The sequence below is a fragment of the Pipra filicauda genome, unplaced genomic scaffold (genome assembly GCF_003945595.2).
Source record: "Pipra filicauda isolate LSUMZ 115617 unplaced genomic scaffold, ASM394559v2 scaffold82_size2718185_pilon, whole genome shotgun sequence".
NCBI lineage: Eukaryota > Metazoa > Chordata > Aves > Passeriformes > Pipridae > Pipra > Pipra filicauda.
Genome location: NW_024105009.1, coordinates 321,086 through 339,405, shown reverse-complemented (window position 1 = coordinate 339,405; position 18,320 = coordinate 321,086). Strand labels below are relative to the sequence as shown.

At 53.1% G+C, this 18,320-nt stretch overlaps 1 protein-coding gene and 1 long non-coding RNA gene across 4 annotated transcripts in view; both read right to left on the bottom strand.

The window, feature by feature from the left end:
• The window catches only part of WT1 (WT1 transcription factor), a 36,306-nt gene extending 30,409 nt beyond the window's left edge, over positions 1-5,897 (bottom strand). For 2 of the 3 annotated variants that reach the window (XM_027735785.2, XM_027735786.2), the window contains exons 1-3: positions 5,135-5,897; positions 730-852; positions 407-509 (exon numbers count right to left, since the gene is read on the bottom strand). In XM_027735785.2, the coding sequence (XP_027591586.1) occupies positions 407-509; positions 730-852; positions 5,135-5,525 (617 nt within the window). In that variant the 5' untranslated portion in view covers positions 5,526-5,897. The remainder of the gene's footprint in view (positions 1-406; positions 510-729; positions 853-5,134) is intronic. The other variant, XM_039390488.1, reaches the window with a different exon arrangement.
• Positions 5,898-7,378: 1,481 nt separating this feature from the next.
• Positions 7,379-18,320, bottom strand: part of LOC113995586 — a 50,170-nt gene continuing 39,228 nt past the window's right edge. The window contains exon 4 of the long non-coding RNA XR_005566939.1: positions 7,379-7,489. This is a non-coding gene — a long non-coding RNA (uncharacterized LOC113995586). The remainder of the gene's footprint in view (positions 7,490-18,320) is intronic.

Below are 18,320 nucleotides of genomic sequence, written 5' to 3'. Positions count from 1 at the left end.
GAGCCCGCCCGGGATGGATGCTCTGCCAGGGCCGCCGTCCCCCGCGAACTCCGGCCCGGGAGGGCGAGGCGGACCGGGAAATCTCCGGGACACGTCGGGGTCCGGGGCGGAAGGCGCAGAGTCTTTTTTTCGTTTTGTGGGGTTTGGTTTTTTGGAGGTTTAGTTTGTTTGTTTGGGTTGGGTTTTGGTTTGGTTTTGGGGTTTTGGTTTGGTTTGGGTTTGTTTGGTACGGTTTGGGTTTTACGTGCGAATCTTTTTTTTTTTTCTTTTGAGAAGGATAAAAATAAATCTGTTTCCCTGTGTAAAGGACAAGCTGTTTGAACGGCATGCGGGGGAGAGAGACCGCGTCCCAGCAACAACCCGCGCGAAAGGAGGGAAGGCAAAGCTCCCCTGCCGGCGGAGGTACCTGTTGTAGGGGGTCCGGAGGAGCAGGGCCTGGCTACCCGTGCAGCTGTCGGTGGGGGTGTGACAGCCGTACACCGGGGGAGGCACCGAGTATTGCTGGTCCCCTGCGGAGAAAGCGGGAAAGAGTTAACCCCTGCGGCGACCGGCCGCCCCTCCACTCGCCCTGCGCTGCAGAGCGGGCGCCAGGGCCCCGTCCTCCAGCATCGGGGCATCTGTGCCAGGCCTGCAGGGGGTTGGGGCAGCGGTACGACTCCGGAGCCACCCCGGATTGCCAGCCGGGCGGCAAAACCCTTCGAGACGGGCTCCCGCGGAGGCTGAAATTACCTAAGGAGGGTTGCTGGCTGATGGGGTCCTCGTGTTTGAAGGAGTGGTTCGTAAACTGAGCGGCGGGGTGAGACGGCGTGTGGCCATAGCTGGGGGTCCCGTCAAACGCCACGGTGCTGTAACCTGCCGAAGAGACCACAGCGGGGTTAGCAGGCGCTCCCCGACAAGCCCCTCCGAGCAGGCGTCGAGAGAGAGGAGCCCACGCCCGGCCGAGCGCCGCGGGCTCCCAAATACTTCGCGATTATCGCACCCGCGGGGCTGCTGCCGGCGCTGAGGAAAAGGACAGGCCCAGAGCGTGCCCCCTTCGTTCACTCTCCCACCGCCCCTCTCAGCACACGCACTTCGCAAGGCTGCGGGCGCGGGGACCCCCGCGGGACCCCCCGGCTGCGGGCAGAGCCGAGCCGGGCTGCCCGCTCCGAGGGGCGGAAAGTCGGAAGTCTCGTTTGTGCTTAAAGAGAACAGATCGGCTTCGGTAATAAAAAGGATGTTTTCATTAATTGTTGCTCATATTAAAGAGGAAGATTCCCATCTGCTTAGTGTACTCATCTGGCGTTTCCAATTTAGAAGTTACCCTTTAATCTTGCTTTTTTTTTTCTTTATTTTTTTAAGAGCCGCTTTCTGAAGAGTCTGCAATAAAGAGGCGGAATGTTACATGCAAAAATAAAACTCCTCCTTTCAGTGAAAATTGCTCTCCAAAATAATAAACAGCCTATTTTGTTTCCTACACGGAGCAGATTCAGATGGAAAGAGACCACCTCTGCTGACCCCGGGCCGACACGGAATCGTAAATCAGGTGCTTGGACACCAACTTTCATTAATGACTTGGAGCTGGCTAAACAACTTCAGCTAAAAAAGTAATTACAAAGTAATATTATCTCGGAGGCTTCTCGGCTCATCAGCATTTACCCCGAGAACCAAGCTCCTCCGAGAGTCACTCAAAAAAAAAAAAAAAAAAAAAAAAAAAAAAAAAAAAAAAAAAAAAAACCAAAAAAAAAAACAAACCAAAAACCAAAACAAAAAACCACAAAACAAAACAAAAAGTCCGACGCGGGCTGGGAAAAGAAACCAAAGGGACTACGACCGCTTCCTCCCTCACACTCCTCTCCCTTAACCTGCTTATTCCAGCACGGTCATCCTCCACAGACCCGTCTGGATGGGCTGTGTGGCTGGAGAGGGATTTTGTTAGTAGAGAGGGAGCACTCGGGATTGTTTTCAGGCGCTTCTCTCAGTTTCCCTTCGATGTCGGGTGCTCGGCGCAGGGCAGGTCTCTCACCGCCGCTGGTCGGTGATCACAGCGGGTTTCAGGGAGAATAAAATGCAGAGGCAGCAAAGGGATCCGAATGTTGCTTCTCCATTTTATTCTCTTTGCAGACAGGCTGGATCCAGCGACATCACAGGATGTCATTAACCTGCGCGGCTGAGCGGGAGAAACGAGGGGAGAAGAAAAAATATAAGCCAGAAGACTTTGAAACCTTCACCTTCTCGATGATTTTAGGTCGACCCTGAGACTGCGGGGCTGGGATAGGAGTGGGACTGGCTTGTTCCCAGCCACATGTCTCTCACATCGCCCTGACCCTAAGAGCAGAGCTCCTGTCGCGGCGACTCGAGCAGCGTTGACAAGCCGGTACCTTACGGGCTCCCATCCTACAGCTGTTTCTCGCTCGTTATCTCCTCCCTCAGCCTTCAGGGTGGAGGCTCAACCTTCAACTCCCTTTCCCCCATTTCCCTGTGCCTCTTTTTTAACTTTCAGAAAACACTGACACTTTCTACGTTACTTTTGGCCCGCCACACAGTTTCGGTGACCTTCAAAACTCAGCTCAGAGCAGAACGAGGTTTTGGCCGCATTTTCCGGTGTTGCCTGACCCAAAGCTTCAGGAATGTGATAAGAAAGTTGAGTTCTGAACCGAGCTGCCGATAGCGAGGTCTCTTTAATTAGGGCGTTATCAGAACCAGTCCTGATTAAAATGTGCTGAAAATAATTGAAAGTTGTACATCTGTTGGAGAACGGGGCCCGCTGGAGGCATCCAGTTGTTGGAGGAGCCCAGCTGGATGAAAGGCGAAGGAGAAGAAGAAAACTGGGCAGAGGTTTCAAAGCCTTAGTTTCCTAACCCCCACCCCATCCCAGACTTGGCAGAAATGTCATCGCAGAGCCAAGGTAGCATCTTTCCCACGGTCGGAGGAACCGTCTAAAAAAAAAAAAAAAAAGGAGTTCAACCTTGAGGAGAGCCAAAGCAAGAACATTTTATCCATCCACAAAAAGAAAAAAAAAAAAAGGCAAACACCCTTTGACGAATTCCTCCTTGCCGAAGGAGGAGCACCCTCTCTGCGTGCCGCCGAAAATAATTGTGGCTAAGCCGCAGTGCTGCACGTGCGGGAAGGGAAATCCGAGTCGAGGGGATCCCCCGAGCCCGCATCGAGGCAGCTCGGCCTGGCAGAGCCCGGCAAGGAGCCGGAACACCGTCCCTGCTCCCCGCCACGGAGCCTTCCCCAGGCTCCTGCGGGGCCTCGGTGCCCAGGGCCGGGGAGGTGCAGAGGTGTCAGCCCTTCTGCCCCGGCTCTCCGGGCACGCACAGGTGCGGGGGTGTGCGGGGCTGGTGGTGCCGCGGGCCGAGCACCGCCCGCAGGGCGCCGAGCCCGAGTAAAGCCCAACGTGGTTTAACCCAGCTTTGGTGGGTTAAAGGCTCCGTTTCTACTCGGGGTGGTTAAACCCGGGCGATGGTGGTTAAGTAGGATGGCGCGGGGTCGCAGCTATTTTGTCCCTGGCTAACGCAGGGCCGAATTTATTTCCCTCACCCTTCCCTCCATCTTCTCGTCGCTATTTCGGCCCAGCGATTACAAATCCTCTCCGATGTCTAAAATCCTTTCAGATGTCTTTTAAAACTCCCCGGCAGAGCCCTTGTCCCGACGGGCTCTGTGCCGCTCCCCTCCCGTCCCGTAGCCGGAGCCTGGGACCCCGCGGGACACGGAGCTGCTCCGGGACCTCGGCGAGGCCGCGCCTCTCCCCAGCTCCAGGGATGCTGCCAAGCCGGGACCGGCAGCAGGGCTCTGCGGTTTCCGACGTTGGATCCCGGCGCCGGGCAGACCCCCGGGGCAGGGGCGGGGGGTCGAGGGTAGCAGAGCGGTGGTATCGGGACTGCGACCCGGCACTGCCCGGGGGGCCCGTGCGCGGCCGCGCTGCCGAACAACCCCTTCCCCTCCACCGCCCCTGCCTGTCCTCGCTGCAAACATCGCTCCGGAGCGCCTCGGCGGCCAGCACCGAGCGCGTCCGTCCGGCCTCGGCCTCTGCTCTGCCCCGTGCCCTGCCGCCAGCGAGCGCGGACAGCCCGAATCGGGGATGGTCAGCCCCAGCCCCTCTCCGTGGGTACGCGGTTGACCCCTCGGCGCAAGCCCGAGCTGCGAGCTGCCAAAAGCAGTGAGACGCCGGCGACTCATCCCGCTCTGGCCGAGCCACGCACCCCCTCCCGGTCCCCCGTCCCTCGGGTTTCGAGGCCGCCACAGCCCCACTCCCCTTGGTCAGACTCTCCCGACGCCTCGCCCGGGGCCGGGGAGTGCAGGGCAGCTCACGACATCCCGCGGCTCCGGGGCCACCTGAAGGAGAGGGAACAAGACCCGAAAAGTCTCGGGCAAGCTCCCCTCAGGCTATCCCCTTTTCCCTTCTTCCTCGCGTTTGCACCCACAGATATTTATACTGCAGCCACTGGAAGAAAAACGATTAGATGCTGATCCCGGTGCCACAGGCAGATGACCTGCCGCCCGGCCGTTCAGCCCACGGGAGTTTCTCAGGGCTGTGCAAACACCGGGGACCGCAGAGAGCTACCGCGCAGCCGGTCCTGGAGATGCTGACAAGAAACGACGAGGCGGCCCTGTTTGTGCACTCCGGCCCGGAGGTTTTCAGCCCTCCCGAGGTCAATTCGACAAGGGGCTTGAAAACACTAACGTGCGGACGGCGCTTTTCGGATTCAGGAGGAGGTTTGGAGGTACACCCCACACACACCCCCACCCCATCACCCCCAAGATATGTAGAGGGAATTGTCTCGGGCCACCGGCCCCACCTCCATTCCAGGACTTGCGCTGTCTCCGGCCCGAACAAACCTTTGCGAAGGCGAGAGGCTGCTCCAACCCGGGCAGGGGGCCTGGGGGCTCCAGCCGCCTGGCAGAGCCATCCACTGCCCCACGGGAGGGGTGGGGGGGAGCAAATCGTGGCTCCTAAAGCTCCCCGGAGCGACGTGGCTGCCGCACAGGGAGGGAAGGGAGGCAGGGGGAGGCTGGCTCGCCTAACCCGGCTCGGCTGCCGCGGAGACTGGGCTTGCTGTTTACATCAGGCGCGGCCCGGCCCGGCCCGGCTGAGCGGGAGCCTCCGGGGGCCGCCCCCCGAGCCCGGGGCGCCCGGCAGCGCGGCCCTTACCCTGGTTGCGGATCGCTTGCTGGCTCTCCAAGCAGTTGGGCAGGTAGGGCCCGTTGGGGAACATCCGAGCCTGGCCCGAGGGCGGCTGGCTGGGCGGCGGGGCGCCGAAGGGCCCGTAGCGGCAGGCGCCGGCCGTGCCCGTGAACTGGCCGGAGAAGTGGACGGTGAAGGCGCTCAGGTATTGCTCCTCGTGCGGGTCCGACCCGTTCCAGCTCGGCTCCTGCTTGATGAAGGAGTGCGGCCCCAGCGAGCCGTAGGAGGCCCCCGGGGGGAAGTCCAGGACGGGCGCCCACTGCGCCGCGCTGCTCACCGGCATGGTGCAGTTGCTGTTGCCCGGCAGGGAGGGCACGGAGGGCAGCAGCGCGTTGAGGTCTCGGACGTCGGAGCCCATCTGCTCGCAGACCTTCTGCCTGCCGCCGGGCAGCCAGTCTCCCCCCGGCCCGCACTTGTTCCAGGACACCTGGCCCCTGCCCGCCAAGCCGGAGGCCGGCTCCGGCTGCAGGCACCAGGCCGAAGAGCTCAGCCCTTTGGGGGAAGTTTGCTCCGCGACGCAGCTCCCCGGGTCCAGCCCTGCGGGAGCCGGCAGCAGCGACAGGGAAAGGTTGTTCTCCAGGATCGCCTCCGGGGTTGCACCCGCTCGCAGCGCAGGGCAGGGTGAGGTGTGCCCGTGTCTGTGTGTCCGCGTGTGCGGCGCGTCTGTCTGCGCGTGTGTCCGCCTGTCCGTGCTAGGGGGGCACAGCCTCCTCGCACGCCTCACCTCGGATGCCTGCTCACCCTCAACTTTGCAAAGCTCAAATAGAGGCGCTTGCAGGGGAGGAGGAGTCAGCACGCCGATCCTCCATTCACACAACCTCCGCCGAGGGGCTGCCCACAGCCCGCTCTGCTGAACCCAGCCGGACCAGACACGCGGGGGGGAGGGGGGAACGAGGAGAGCCGGGGATGGAGGGGGAGAGGTGACTGTGGGAGAATATATCTCCCCTACGCATCACTCCCACCCTTCTTCTGGTGCAAGCGCCACTAAATCTCACCCTAACGTCCCTTCGCTTTGGGGGAGACTTGCAAGACTGTTAGAGGGATCCAGGTGGCCAGTAAGTACGTGCTGGACGACTTCCCCCGCCAGCTCCGTGCGTGTCCGTGGGGACTCCGGAGGGCTGTGGGGTCGCAGGCCCCGGGGACCGCCCGGGGAAGCCTCCGCCCTTGCGGGAGCCAGGGGAAGTGACACAGCCCTTTGCGGGCGGACCCCGTTCCTGCGAGGGGAAAGTGTCTTTCCAGGTGCCTCTCTCCCGCTGCGGGAGGAACCTGCGTCTCCACGAGCTCCTGCGGGGTCCGGACTGCCTGCCCGTGGTCCCGCACTGCACACCGGATGTTCCCTGTCCCTGGAGGCGCAGGGCCGGCCGTGCCAGGGCACCGAGGGCTCCGCCGGCGAGGGGAGGGGGGGACGCCCTTTGCAAGGGGACCGGGCTCGGCGTGTGCCCAGTCCTGGCCCTATCTGTCCGACCTATCTGTACGTGACAGGGAAGGAAGGGTTGGGCAGGCGGGGGAGGATGGCAGCGCTGTGAGCAACCTGCTTTTGAGAGATTCACCTGGCACTGCTCCTGGGAAGCCCCGGAGTCTCTCTTTCCTCCCCAGCCTCCTGGACAGCAGCTCCTCAGCGCGCATTCCTGGGCAGCGGCGGCGGCGGGAAGGCCCCCGAGGGCACCTTACACGTTTATCCCCGGACGGTCCTTCCTCCCAGGAGACACGGAGGGTTTCGGGGCGGCCCTGGCAGCGAGGGGTGCCATGATTCTGGCGGTGCGGGAGCTCACCTAGACCGACTGTCCCGGCAGGAAGCCCCCGGGGAGGGCGGCAGAGCCTGCCGGGACCCGGGGCAAAGGTGAGCCCTCAGCCCCTCTCGCCCCCGCGGGACACGCTCTCACTAAAGGCAATAAGAGGGATCCTGCCGCCTTCCTTTGGAACTACTAATTAAAAATCAGCCGGGGTGGGGGATGTTGCTTCTACGAGCACACGTGGGACAGCTCCCGAGGGTTGGCCCCGGCGCAGGGCACTCGCCAAGTACCAGACCCGCCGCTCTGTCCCTTGCGCATCGTCCTCGGCCGCTTTTAAACCGCGGCACCGCAGATGCCTCCGGGGTCCCCTCCCCCCCGCAGAGCCGCGTCCTACCCGCACCTCACCCCCCTCTGCAGCGAAAGCAGTGACAGAGACGCCGTGAACGCTTACCTGCCGCAGGACAGACCGACCCTCTTTTCTTCCCGGTGATAATGTGCACTTTCGGTGTTTCCTTCCCGCCGCGGCATCAAAGGTTACCGCCAGCATCGCCAATTTTGAAGCGATGTTTTAAGATTCAACGGGTAAATTCTACAGCAAAATAAATCAAAATAGGTCGTTATTGGTGTAGCCAAGTATAAATTCATATTCCCTTAAGACTAATTAACCGTGACAGTCGGATTTTGTTATTAGTGAAATTTACTTTATTTTTTCACAAACTATCTTCAGATAATTTCCCTTAAAAATCTCTCTTTTGATGCATAAATCTACTTATTACAGAAATCTACGTGTAACGTAAGTGCGAAAGATTCGTTGATTATCTCTGCCGATAGTAAATATCCCCTAAGCTTAGAGGATCTGCCGCTTCTTAAGACTCTTCAGCAAACTAAAGCACCCCCGGATGGCGCTTGTGAAGGCAGCCCATGCCCGTGCGGGGGGACTGCGCTGCCCTCGCTGACACTGCCGGCCTCGGCGCTTGCTCCCGCTCTGCCTCCCGCTCTGGCCGCACCGGGGCTCCCGCACACCGCGCTCGGCCCCTGCCCGGTACCCGCAGGGGCCTTGCGGGGCTGCGGGAAGGTGCGGGATCGGGAGCGGGGCTGCTGCTGGGTTTGCTCGTTTCGGTGGCCGACAAAGACATGAGGTTTGTCGGACTCGATAGCTTAAAGGTCTTTTACAGCCTAAACGATTCTATGTTCGATTCTATGATCTTCGGCTCTACGATGGACAACGCACATACAGAAATAGAAGTCTTAGGCCAGCCCAAGCAGGGTATTTAATTTCCCATGAAAACTAAACCTCTCTTGGTTAAAACAGAAAAAGCCTTTCCCGCAGTGGGCTGTTTTTCGAAATAGTGTGGGGTTTTTCTCTTTTCTTGAAATAAACTAGCTTGATAAATCTTCCTGAAAGGAAAAAAATGTTTTCTTGATCGCTTAGGTCTGCCGTTATTCCACCTGAGAGGAAGAACTGCCGAAGCCTTTCCGAATCTTCGCCTCTCTCGCATATCCCAGTGGTGAAACAAGACGACCCCTTGTCCATCAGCGCATCCTCCCTCCCCGCGGCTGCCAGCAGCCCCAGCGAGGATGGGGAAAGCGGCGCTCGGCCGGGGGATTCCTGGGCTGCCAGCTCAGTTCAGCTCAGCCCAGCCCTGCCCGGGCATCCAGGGCTGCTCAGCCGTGCGGGGAAAGGAGAGAGCCAGGCAGGCGCGTCCCGGGATGTCCTGGGAGAAACCCTCAGCGATGGAGCCTGAGGAGGGGGAGGAAAGCCCGGACCGTTCTACCCCGGGACGGGCTGGGGACTTTTGGGAAACGGCCAGCGCCACTTCCCGCAGCCGTTCCGTTCTATCCAGCACCAGGGAGAGTGAAAAATCTCCTCTAGCCCAGGTCGGGAGCACTGGCGGCAGGTGCCCTCGGGGGCGCCCCGGCAGCCGAGAGGAGCTGCTCCCCCCGTGCAGGGGACGCTTGCCTGCCTCTTCCCCAGAGATCCCGACCCGGATTCCGATCACATGCGGCGTAAATCTCTCCAAGTTCCGCACGCCGGGAAAACCCAGTTGAAAACAATGGCCGGGGAGAGGTGGCAGTTCTGGGACAGCATCTCCTTTGTCCGTGTCCAGACCCAGGCGGCCCGGAACGTTTTGCCCTCTTTCCTCCAAACACGGCCCTATCCAAATCTGTGACAGGCAGCAATTAGGCTTCATTGTGCTGCCCGTTGTTTCATGGCTATGGTAATTCCTGATAATGCTTAATCTTCGATTGTGCTCGAAGGCATACTCGACAAGATTAAACAACAGATATTTACCGGAGTAGGAGTATTCTATTGAGAGTCCCACTTGATCCTGGGAAAAACAGGATCGGGAACTTGCTCCAACCTGAGCAGCGCTGAAGCACCTCCCCAGCCGATGTTTTCCCGTTCCGCTTCCCTCCGCCATACTAACCAATTATGGGATCGGTAATTCTTACTACACTTTTACTAAACCCATAAATGATCCCCGCGCGGCTCGGGGGTGGGGGAGACTGACTTAAACAGAGATAAATCCCCAGCCCCTCCACGCCTGCTCACGCCGCTCCAAGCACGCAGGGGGATCTATCTGCTTTCACTCAGGGAGCTGATCAGAGTTTGATTATTTAAGCGCCAAGAGCAGCAGAAACAAAGCTGCGAAGTATCTCCAGGAGCGCAGGGCGCGGAGGGGCAGGAACTCATCACTGCGGGCCCGATCCCGCATTCCTCACTGCCGAGCACTGCGGGAGCCGGGATCCGCGGGCAAGGCGGGACCGGCCTTCCCTGTCCGGGCTGACGGGGGCACTGGAACGCTTTCGAGCTGGATAGAGGACATTTTGTTCATCCGGTGAGGGGAAATGAGTTTTGGGTTTTTTTGTTTTGTTTCGGGTTTTTTTGATGCGCAAAGAAGGGAAGATGCGCGACCTCTCCCCGTCCCTCTGCTGACAGGAGCGGGGCACAGGCGGGTCCCTCCGAGGCGGGACCCCGGCCCAGCGCGGGGCGGGGTGGGAGGGCAGCGGCGGTGATAGGGAACAGCCCGAGGGGTGCTGAGCATCTCCCTTCGCCCCGGCTCCTTCCCCCGCTGGCCGCGGCGAGGGCCGCCCCCCCTCCAGCGCCGAGCCCGCCGTGCAGCGGCGGCGGGCCGGGCTCGGGCCATTGCCGTCCCGTAAATCTTGGGAGCGCTGGAACTAATTACGGAGAGGATATGTCTCAATTTGTTCCGCATTAGTGCCGCGCCGGGACGCAGGCACCGAGCACGGGAAATTGATGGGCCCGGCCCGGCCCGGCCCCGCCGGGACCGCGGCCCTGACCCCGCGTTCAACCCGCGGGGCGGCCCCGCTCCGCCTCCCGCACCTGCCCCCGGGCGGTGCCCGCAGGGCTGCGAGGTGGGGCTTCAGCCAGCGGCGAGGTACCACTCCGACAAATTTATTAGCGTGCTGCTAAGACGAGGCTCAGTATAAATCACGGGGCTGTATAGGGTCATAAAGCATCCCCGTGTATCCTGCCCCTCGCCGGGGTTCTGGTGAATAGGAGTTCATGGAAAGCCGGGTATCGGTAACATCTTTCAGATCTGGCGTGTGTGACGTTTTTAGAGTCTTAGATATACAATGGGATATACTGAAACTATTACATAGAATTTTTATAGGTATTTGGTACTTACATACAAAAGAAAATTGGGGGGAAATGGTTCTTAGGTAATATGCTCAGTTCTTCACAATACCTCTAATGGCTTTGAAAGTAATAAAATTATTGTTTTGGCAGAGGAAAATAAAAATATTCTAAAACTTAGTACATTATAAACGGATGTAAGGTAAATGAGATCTAAGGAATTAATTTCTCCCTGGTTGCAGAATGCAGATCCCACTATAAAGGCACACTGAACTCGAAATGTAATAATATAGAAACAACTCAGTAACAATACCTTGCATGGACACCAATTCAAAGAATTCTTTGAGCCACCTGAGCACCACCTTTGAATGCGGGTACACATTAGAAACATAAACGAAACATTTATGCATTCAAAAGAGAAAGGCTCCAGCTGAAGTGTACCTGCTATCCCCAGCCACACACTGCAGTATCCCTGGTACCTCACGGGTAAGGAAAGGCAGCAGTAGCCTCAGGTATTACAGGACAGGGACAGAAGATGAATTATCCTTTACCAGTTTCTCCAGCAAACTGTCCATGAACATGTTTTCCTAAACACTAACCATCCACGCCTTTATCTTTCAACTTGAACAAACACACTTTAACAACGCAAGCAACGTCCAAATCTCACTTTGCTCTTGCAAAGTCCTTTTGCAGCCCCTGTGCAAAGATACTCTCTTGACCAGTCCTCCTCAGAGGGAAACCAGGGGCTCCAGCAAGCTGGTCTGTCTTAGGTGAGGATCTAAACCCCTTTCCACTGGGTTTTGTTCTCATCCTACACACCTCAGAGGAATTCTTCCCTGTAAGCCCTTGACTAAGGGTGCTGTACAGCAAGAGTGGTCCCACTGAAATCATTGCTTAAGGATGTCAGTCCACCAGGACTTGGCCCAGGAAGTGGGGAAAGCCAAGCATGTCCTCTGCCTACAGATATTTGGTGAGTGTAGAAGACAAGCAGTGGGGACAATGAGCCCACTGCCTAAAGCAGAAGAGAAACAAAAACTCCTGAATTCTGTTTAATACCTCCTGCGTGCTCCAGAGAAATAGAAGAGGTGACAGTAATTTTGCCAGAACAATGGGGGACTCCAGCAGTATTTGTGGAGTGCTTGGAGACCTTGGGTAAGCAAAGAAATGCAGATGGCTGCATTATACAGCACAGCTCTGTGCGATGTGTCAGTGATGTGACCCGTGAGGGGGTGGCAGGGCAGAGCTCGAGCTGTGTTGCAACACATCGAGTCCCTCCTCCCAGCCCCATCAGCACAGACCCGCCGACACCCACGGCTCCTTCACAGCCTGGGCAGAGATTCCACTGCCCCCAGTCCTCCAGCACAGCCCTTTAGCTTCCTTAGCAACTGAGCAAACCCAGTCCTTCGTTATCACAGCTACATGAAGGTGTGTGTCTCTGTCTCTGGACTACATGTACTGATACGTGTGCATTGCAGCAAAAAGCAAAGATCATTTTTCTCGTCTAGTTGGCTGGAAGCAACAGGCGGCAAAAAATGTAGCTCCAACCGAAACGAAAGTTTTCCCAGTTCTTAATTGTGAGCCTTCCAACTCAATATGTTTTTTTTTTCTTCAAAACTGAAGCTTTACAGCCAGTCTCTCTCCCTTGTGTAGGTATGACATGCTGGTGTATGGGATGCCTGGTCTGGCCACGAGCGTGAACAGCCATCTGAAAACTCCATGGCTCCAGGCCATCAGCCCAACAGAGACCTGCTACAAGCAGAGAAAGGAGCCCTGGTGTCCCCCACAGAATCAAATACAATCCCACCTGGCTATGGAGGTGCCTGCATGGTTCTCATCAGCCTGTCACTGCAGGACTGGGCTGTTTTCACATTTGTGTCTGTCACTGTCCAGTTGCAGCCTCTGCTGACCCTACTGCCACCAACAGACCTGTCCCACAGGGCTCGTGCTGAGAGTGGGACATGCAGGGACAGTCAGTGACTACGCTTGCAGGGAGAGGTGAGGGAAGAAAGGAGAGGAGGGAGGGAGCCCACGTGTTGGACTTGCCTTAGAAGTCAAATTTCTCCGTCATGAGACACAGGACATTCTTTTCCCTTCAGATTTTATGCACATTTGATTCCACTAAATTCATCTAAGTACTGCTCTGACACAGGAATTAAAAGCGCTGAGAGTTTGCTGTGGCTATTGAGTCATGGGCGCAGACTGATCAAATCTACCCTTGTTTTTCCTTCCTGTTACATGAAAGCAGAGTTCAATAAAGTTCAGATCAGAACTGAGACCTACTTTTGTGATGTCTTGACAAACCTTTCTTGAAATATTTAACATGTTAGCTGGAAAGAAAGAAGCACAAAGAAACCCTGTCGACTTGTTATTTATGTTTTTTAAATGAAATAGTGAAAGGAACGAGTAAGTAAGTGTGATTCCTTTCTTTAGATTGCAGTATCATAGATTAATAGCTCTATGAACAGATTTGCAAGTAGCACTATCATGCTAGTCAAGATATTAAAAAAGTTTATGAGCAGTTGCTTAGGAAAAACAAGATAAAGCCTATGGAAATCTGATACTGGTCAATGGTGCATTTATTCAAAACATAATACTCACTTCAAGTCCCCATAAATCCTTTGCAAATGAAACTTCCATTGTGATCACTGTTCCAGATCTAAATGATTTATTTTTTTCCTTTGGTAGACATTAGATATATCTCAGAATGTACAAGTTATGTACCTACTGATACGGAGTTAATCATGCACCCATGAGATAATAAATATTAAATTCAAATAAGAAGATATTTTAAAGAAGGAGTATCTTTATAAGAAGATTTTTTCAAAAAAATTATTTATTAGTGGATTAATTTACAGGAAAAATCTTACATTTCTGTGTGATTTGTTTCAAAATTCAGGGCTTCCAACAGTTCCAATTAGTTCTTGGGAGCAGAGCAGACATTGGGTTGCGTGCAGTTTCAAAACTGAGCTCTCAGCACTATTTAGAATCATAGAATGCTTTGGGTTGGAAATGACCACAAAGATTATTTAGTTCCAAGCCCCCTCATGAACAGAGACACCTTCTATTAGACCAGGTTGCTCAAAGCCCTATCTAAGCTGGCCTTGAACACTTCCAGGGATGGGGCAGCCACAAATTTTCTGGTTCCAGGCCTCATCACCCTCACAGTAAAGAATTTCTTCCTGATATCTAATCTAAACCTGTCCTCTGTCAGATTAAAGCCACTCTCATGTCCTATCACTGCCTGGCTTTGTAAAAAGTCCCTCTCCAGCTGTCACATAACCCCCTTTAGGTGCTGGAAGGCTGTGGGAAGGTCTCCCCAGAGCCTTCTCTTTTCCAGGCTGAACAACCCCAGCACTCCCAGCCTGTCTCCATAGCAGAGGTGCTCCAGCCCTCTGAGCATCTTTGTGGCCTCCTCTGGATTTGATCCAGCAGGTCTGTGCCCTTTTTATGTTGGGGACCCCAGAGCTGGATGCAGTGCTCCAGGTGGGGTCTCAGCAGAGCAGAGCAGAGGGACAGAATCCCCTCCCTTGACCTGCTGCCCACGGTGCTTTGGATGCAGCCCAGGGCACGTTTGGCTTTCTGGGCTGTGAGTGCACACCGATGGCTCTTGTTGAGCTTTTGGCAACCAAAACCCCCAAGTCCTTTTCCTCAGGGCTGCTCTCAGTCTGTTCTCCACCCAGCCTCTATCTGTGCTTGGGATTGCCCCAGCCCAGGTGCAGGACCTTGCTCTTGGCCCCTTGAACTTCCTGAGGTTCCCATGAGCCCACCACCTCTCCAGCCTGCCCGTGTCCCTCTGGATGGCCTCCCTTCCCTGCAGCAAGTGACTGCACCACACAGCTTGGTGTTGTCAGCCAGCTGAGGCTGCACTCCATCCCACTGTCCGTGTCACTGACAAAGATGTTAAACAGTGCTGTTCCCAATTTATCTCATTGTTTCACCCTGAGGAGCAGCAGCCTTTGCAATATTCTACGTGCATTTGAGGAAATGCTTCGAGCAGCTGCTAGGAAACAAAGAATACACTGAAAGGCCAAGCAGAAGAGACCCACCAGGAAAACAGCCTGTCAACCCATTTTTCTAACTCTATGATCTGAGCTCCCCAATTTATGGAAGCCTCGTGGTCTTCACTACCTCTGGGATTTTGCATGCATCTCTCCTAATTGTTCAAATCCAAATGGAGTCTCAGTTATCAATTTACTCTCAGAACCTCTAGGCAGAAGTCAAAATAAGTTCAGCAAATTGGTTGGATATCAGCTAAAAACACACTTAATTTTTCATCAGATAAACTTCTCTCAGAGGAACTACTGGAGTCAGCTTTAGCCAGACACCAGATCTATAACGAAATAATTCTATGATTGGGTAACATGAACACCTCATAATAGCTACATATGCTTTATCATGGAATGAAAGTTCTTGAATAAGTTCTCTGGCCAAATAAGGATTTCAGAGTATTTAACACTTGAAATATGCTCCACTCCAACACCATCTATCAGTGATATCCATACAGATACCGTGAAGGGTTGGGCCCAGGTTCATGAGGACATGTACAAAGGCATTTGCAATTGCCACCTAATGCATCTTCAGAGATCCTGTTGCCTTGGACAGCTGAATCCAACCTTGCAGTCTCCTGCCCTCAGCATCAAAGAACCAGGATCAGTCTCACAACCACAATAAACACATTTGCATGCACAAGCTCAGAGGAGGTAGGTTTTCTTCAAGATCTGTCATATTATTTAGCAATCCTACCTAAACAAGAAGCCAGAGGCCAGCACACAAGGGATGCGCTGGGCTGCCCAGCAAATCCAAGGAATCCAAAGAACCTCAAACACAGTTGAAAGGTGGGAAGCACTATCCACTCCTGGATGCCAAGTTATTAGGTGACTACAGAGCTATGCATTGTGGAGCACTGCGAGGCCCTGAACAGTCTTGTACAACTTTTCCCAAATCCCAGAAGTCCCCTGGGAAACTTCAGTAATCAAACAAGATCTCGCGGTCAGGAAGCTTTTCTTCATCCAGCCCATTTTATTTCCCCTTCATCTTTCCATCTATTACTCATTACATCCTCCTGCCAAACTCTAAATAATTCTTCTCTCTCTCTCTCTCATGCTTACATGTTTCAGTTACATATAGACTATCATGTTCTTTCATCCCAGCTTTTCCTATTCTTTATACAGGCTGCACATACTTAGTCTTTTTCATTTTTCCCACTGTCCACTCCTCTGAGCTCCCTCTAACAGCATCTCTCCTGAATAGAAACACTCCAAATTGAACAAATATTCTGCAAACAATCACATTTGGCAGTCTCTGAATGTAAAGACACACAAACCAATGATTAAATCACCTTGAACAACTGAGTGAGAGTTCAAAGCCATAAAATTGTCAAATCAGGACAGGGAACTTTGGATGACACTGCAAGATCAACTTCACAGGAAGCCCTCAAGTAATGATATATTAAAAAAATGCCCTGGTTTGCTTTACAATCCTTGTCTCAAAGAACGTGTCGTTAGGTACATATTTGCAGGGATTTTTATGTACAAAATATTTTATAAGTGTTCTGCCACTGTGACATCAGGCAGATACTGGTAAGTGCATGTTACCCTTACAGTCTCATAATATATTCTTGAAATACAACATAATGATTATTTCAAGACACTGAAGTTAATGTAAAGGCATTTTTTTTACCCGATTAAATCACTTATTGTTGAGCAAGTCATGTTTAAAACATTATAACATCACTGCGTTCCACACTTACAGTAACTTGTTTCTATAATCATATCCTGCTCGAAGATCCAGCTTCCACAGTCTGCTAAAAATGTTTAAGTTTTATCCATAATCAAGGTAAAGTCATTCCACAAAACAGAGCATATTGAAAAACATACTTTATCTACGTAACTTACGTTTTTTTAAGCTTAGCTTGAAAGACTTCAAGTTTAGTCCTCTGAAGATGCTGAACATGGTAATTTATCTCTTTCAAGCCTGGGACCACTATCTAGTTAGCAAATACAATTATCTAGATGCCCATTTTTGTTAAATTTTGTCAGCTTTATGATGAGACATTGATAATGGTGCGTGCTTGTGCAAGGTGACAAAACTGGCACAGAGCCTTGAGCTCAAGGGTCAGATCTTCTTTTTAAAGCAGAAAAGACAGGTAAATTCACTGGAACTAGCAATACCAATAACTTCTTTTTTAACCCATGCAAGGTTTCAGGTTTAGAGTAAGCCCTGAGGCCTTCTGGGCCCTTGTCCAAAGCGAGTGCCAGGACCACTCCAGCAGCACAGTCCATTTGGGGCCACCAAAAGCTTTGCTGTGCCTGGGAGAAGGGCGATGGCTGCAGAATTAAGACAGCTCCTATGTGGGAGCTCTCAATGCCTGAGCAAGCAGTATTTGAGCACCTTTCAAAATGGAACAGGCAACAGGCAGATTTAAAGGATTATGAATACACAATAGGAAGGAGACATCCCAGTGAAGCCCCTGCATCTACCTGATAAGGCTGCACCTCTGTGGAGCTAAATTAGCAGACAATGTACATTTGCCAAGCCAAGCCCAAATATTTTTTTTCTAGAATTACATTTTTGCAGGATGGTTTCTGTCTTTCCATAAAGCTACTCTTTCCCTCTCCCCTCAACTTCTGTGCTTGTTCTCCTCCCCCTGAAGGCACTCTTGTTATAACTGGGAAGGATGCCCACCATTCCAGTCTTTCCTAGATAACTGAAAGGAGCTACACAGCGCGCAGAACGTTTGCCGATCGTTTTTATTCCAAAGACACAAAGGTGCTCCGATTACCTGGCGTGCCTTTACCAAGGGAAAGGGGGTGGAAGGGAGTCTTAGCCTTTCCCCTCTCCCCCCTGCCCTTACCACTGGCTGCTGCAGCACATGGCTCTGCCCCATCTCATGCAGGACTCTTGGCTGTTCTCTGACTTTTCCCACTGTGAACTGGGGTTACGTTCTTTCCTGACTATGGCCAGAAAATAAAATAGATGGCACAAGGTATGTGAGGTATCAGGCCCATGACCACTGACAAATCTCTGAGTACTTATGTGGATTATGTTGGGAGCATATTCCTGGAGATACTGTTCGTGTTTATAAAGTCTTTTGGGGTGAGCATTGCTCAATGGAAAAGCAGCACAGAAATTTAACAAAAGCTACGCTGCAAAATGCAAAAAAGTAATTCTCCCACAGGAACTGAAAGGCATTTCATACATGTCCAATGAGACATTAAAAATAATTATGTGGAAGAGTAATAGCTCCCTTGGTTGTTTTAATATATTTTTGTCTACAAACAAGAAACGTTCTCTAAACTGCTGCCTTGGCTTGGCTTGAAAGGTCTCTCGAACAAAAGCCCTTCAAGTGACCCTTAGATTATTAAAGCTTAGTAACAATGAATGTGGATCTCAGTTCAAACAAAGACTGTAAAAATAAAAAGACAGCAGTTTTGCTCTTGGAATTGAGTATGCCTCAATAAACTGGAAACACACAGAATGTATTTTTGATCAGTAGTCATATCTCCGCTGAACAAACCCAAAACCTTTTGTCTGAAGTTTTCAGTGCTGGTTTTCTCTCAAACACTATCTGCAAATAGTCTCACTTCTAGTACAAATGGAAAGGTTGGATGCCATGTCCAAATCTAAACTTCCCAGAGCTCATTCAGAGAGCACTTCAGATCAACAAGGTGGGGTTTTTTATTCCATTCTTAATGATTTTTTTCCCCCAAAACTTGATGAAAAGTCATTAGGATCATCAGAAACATTTGTGGTGAACAAAAATGCCAGCAATGCCAAATTACAAAGCTTAAACACTCTGATCTGTGTCTCCCATGAGAAA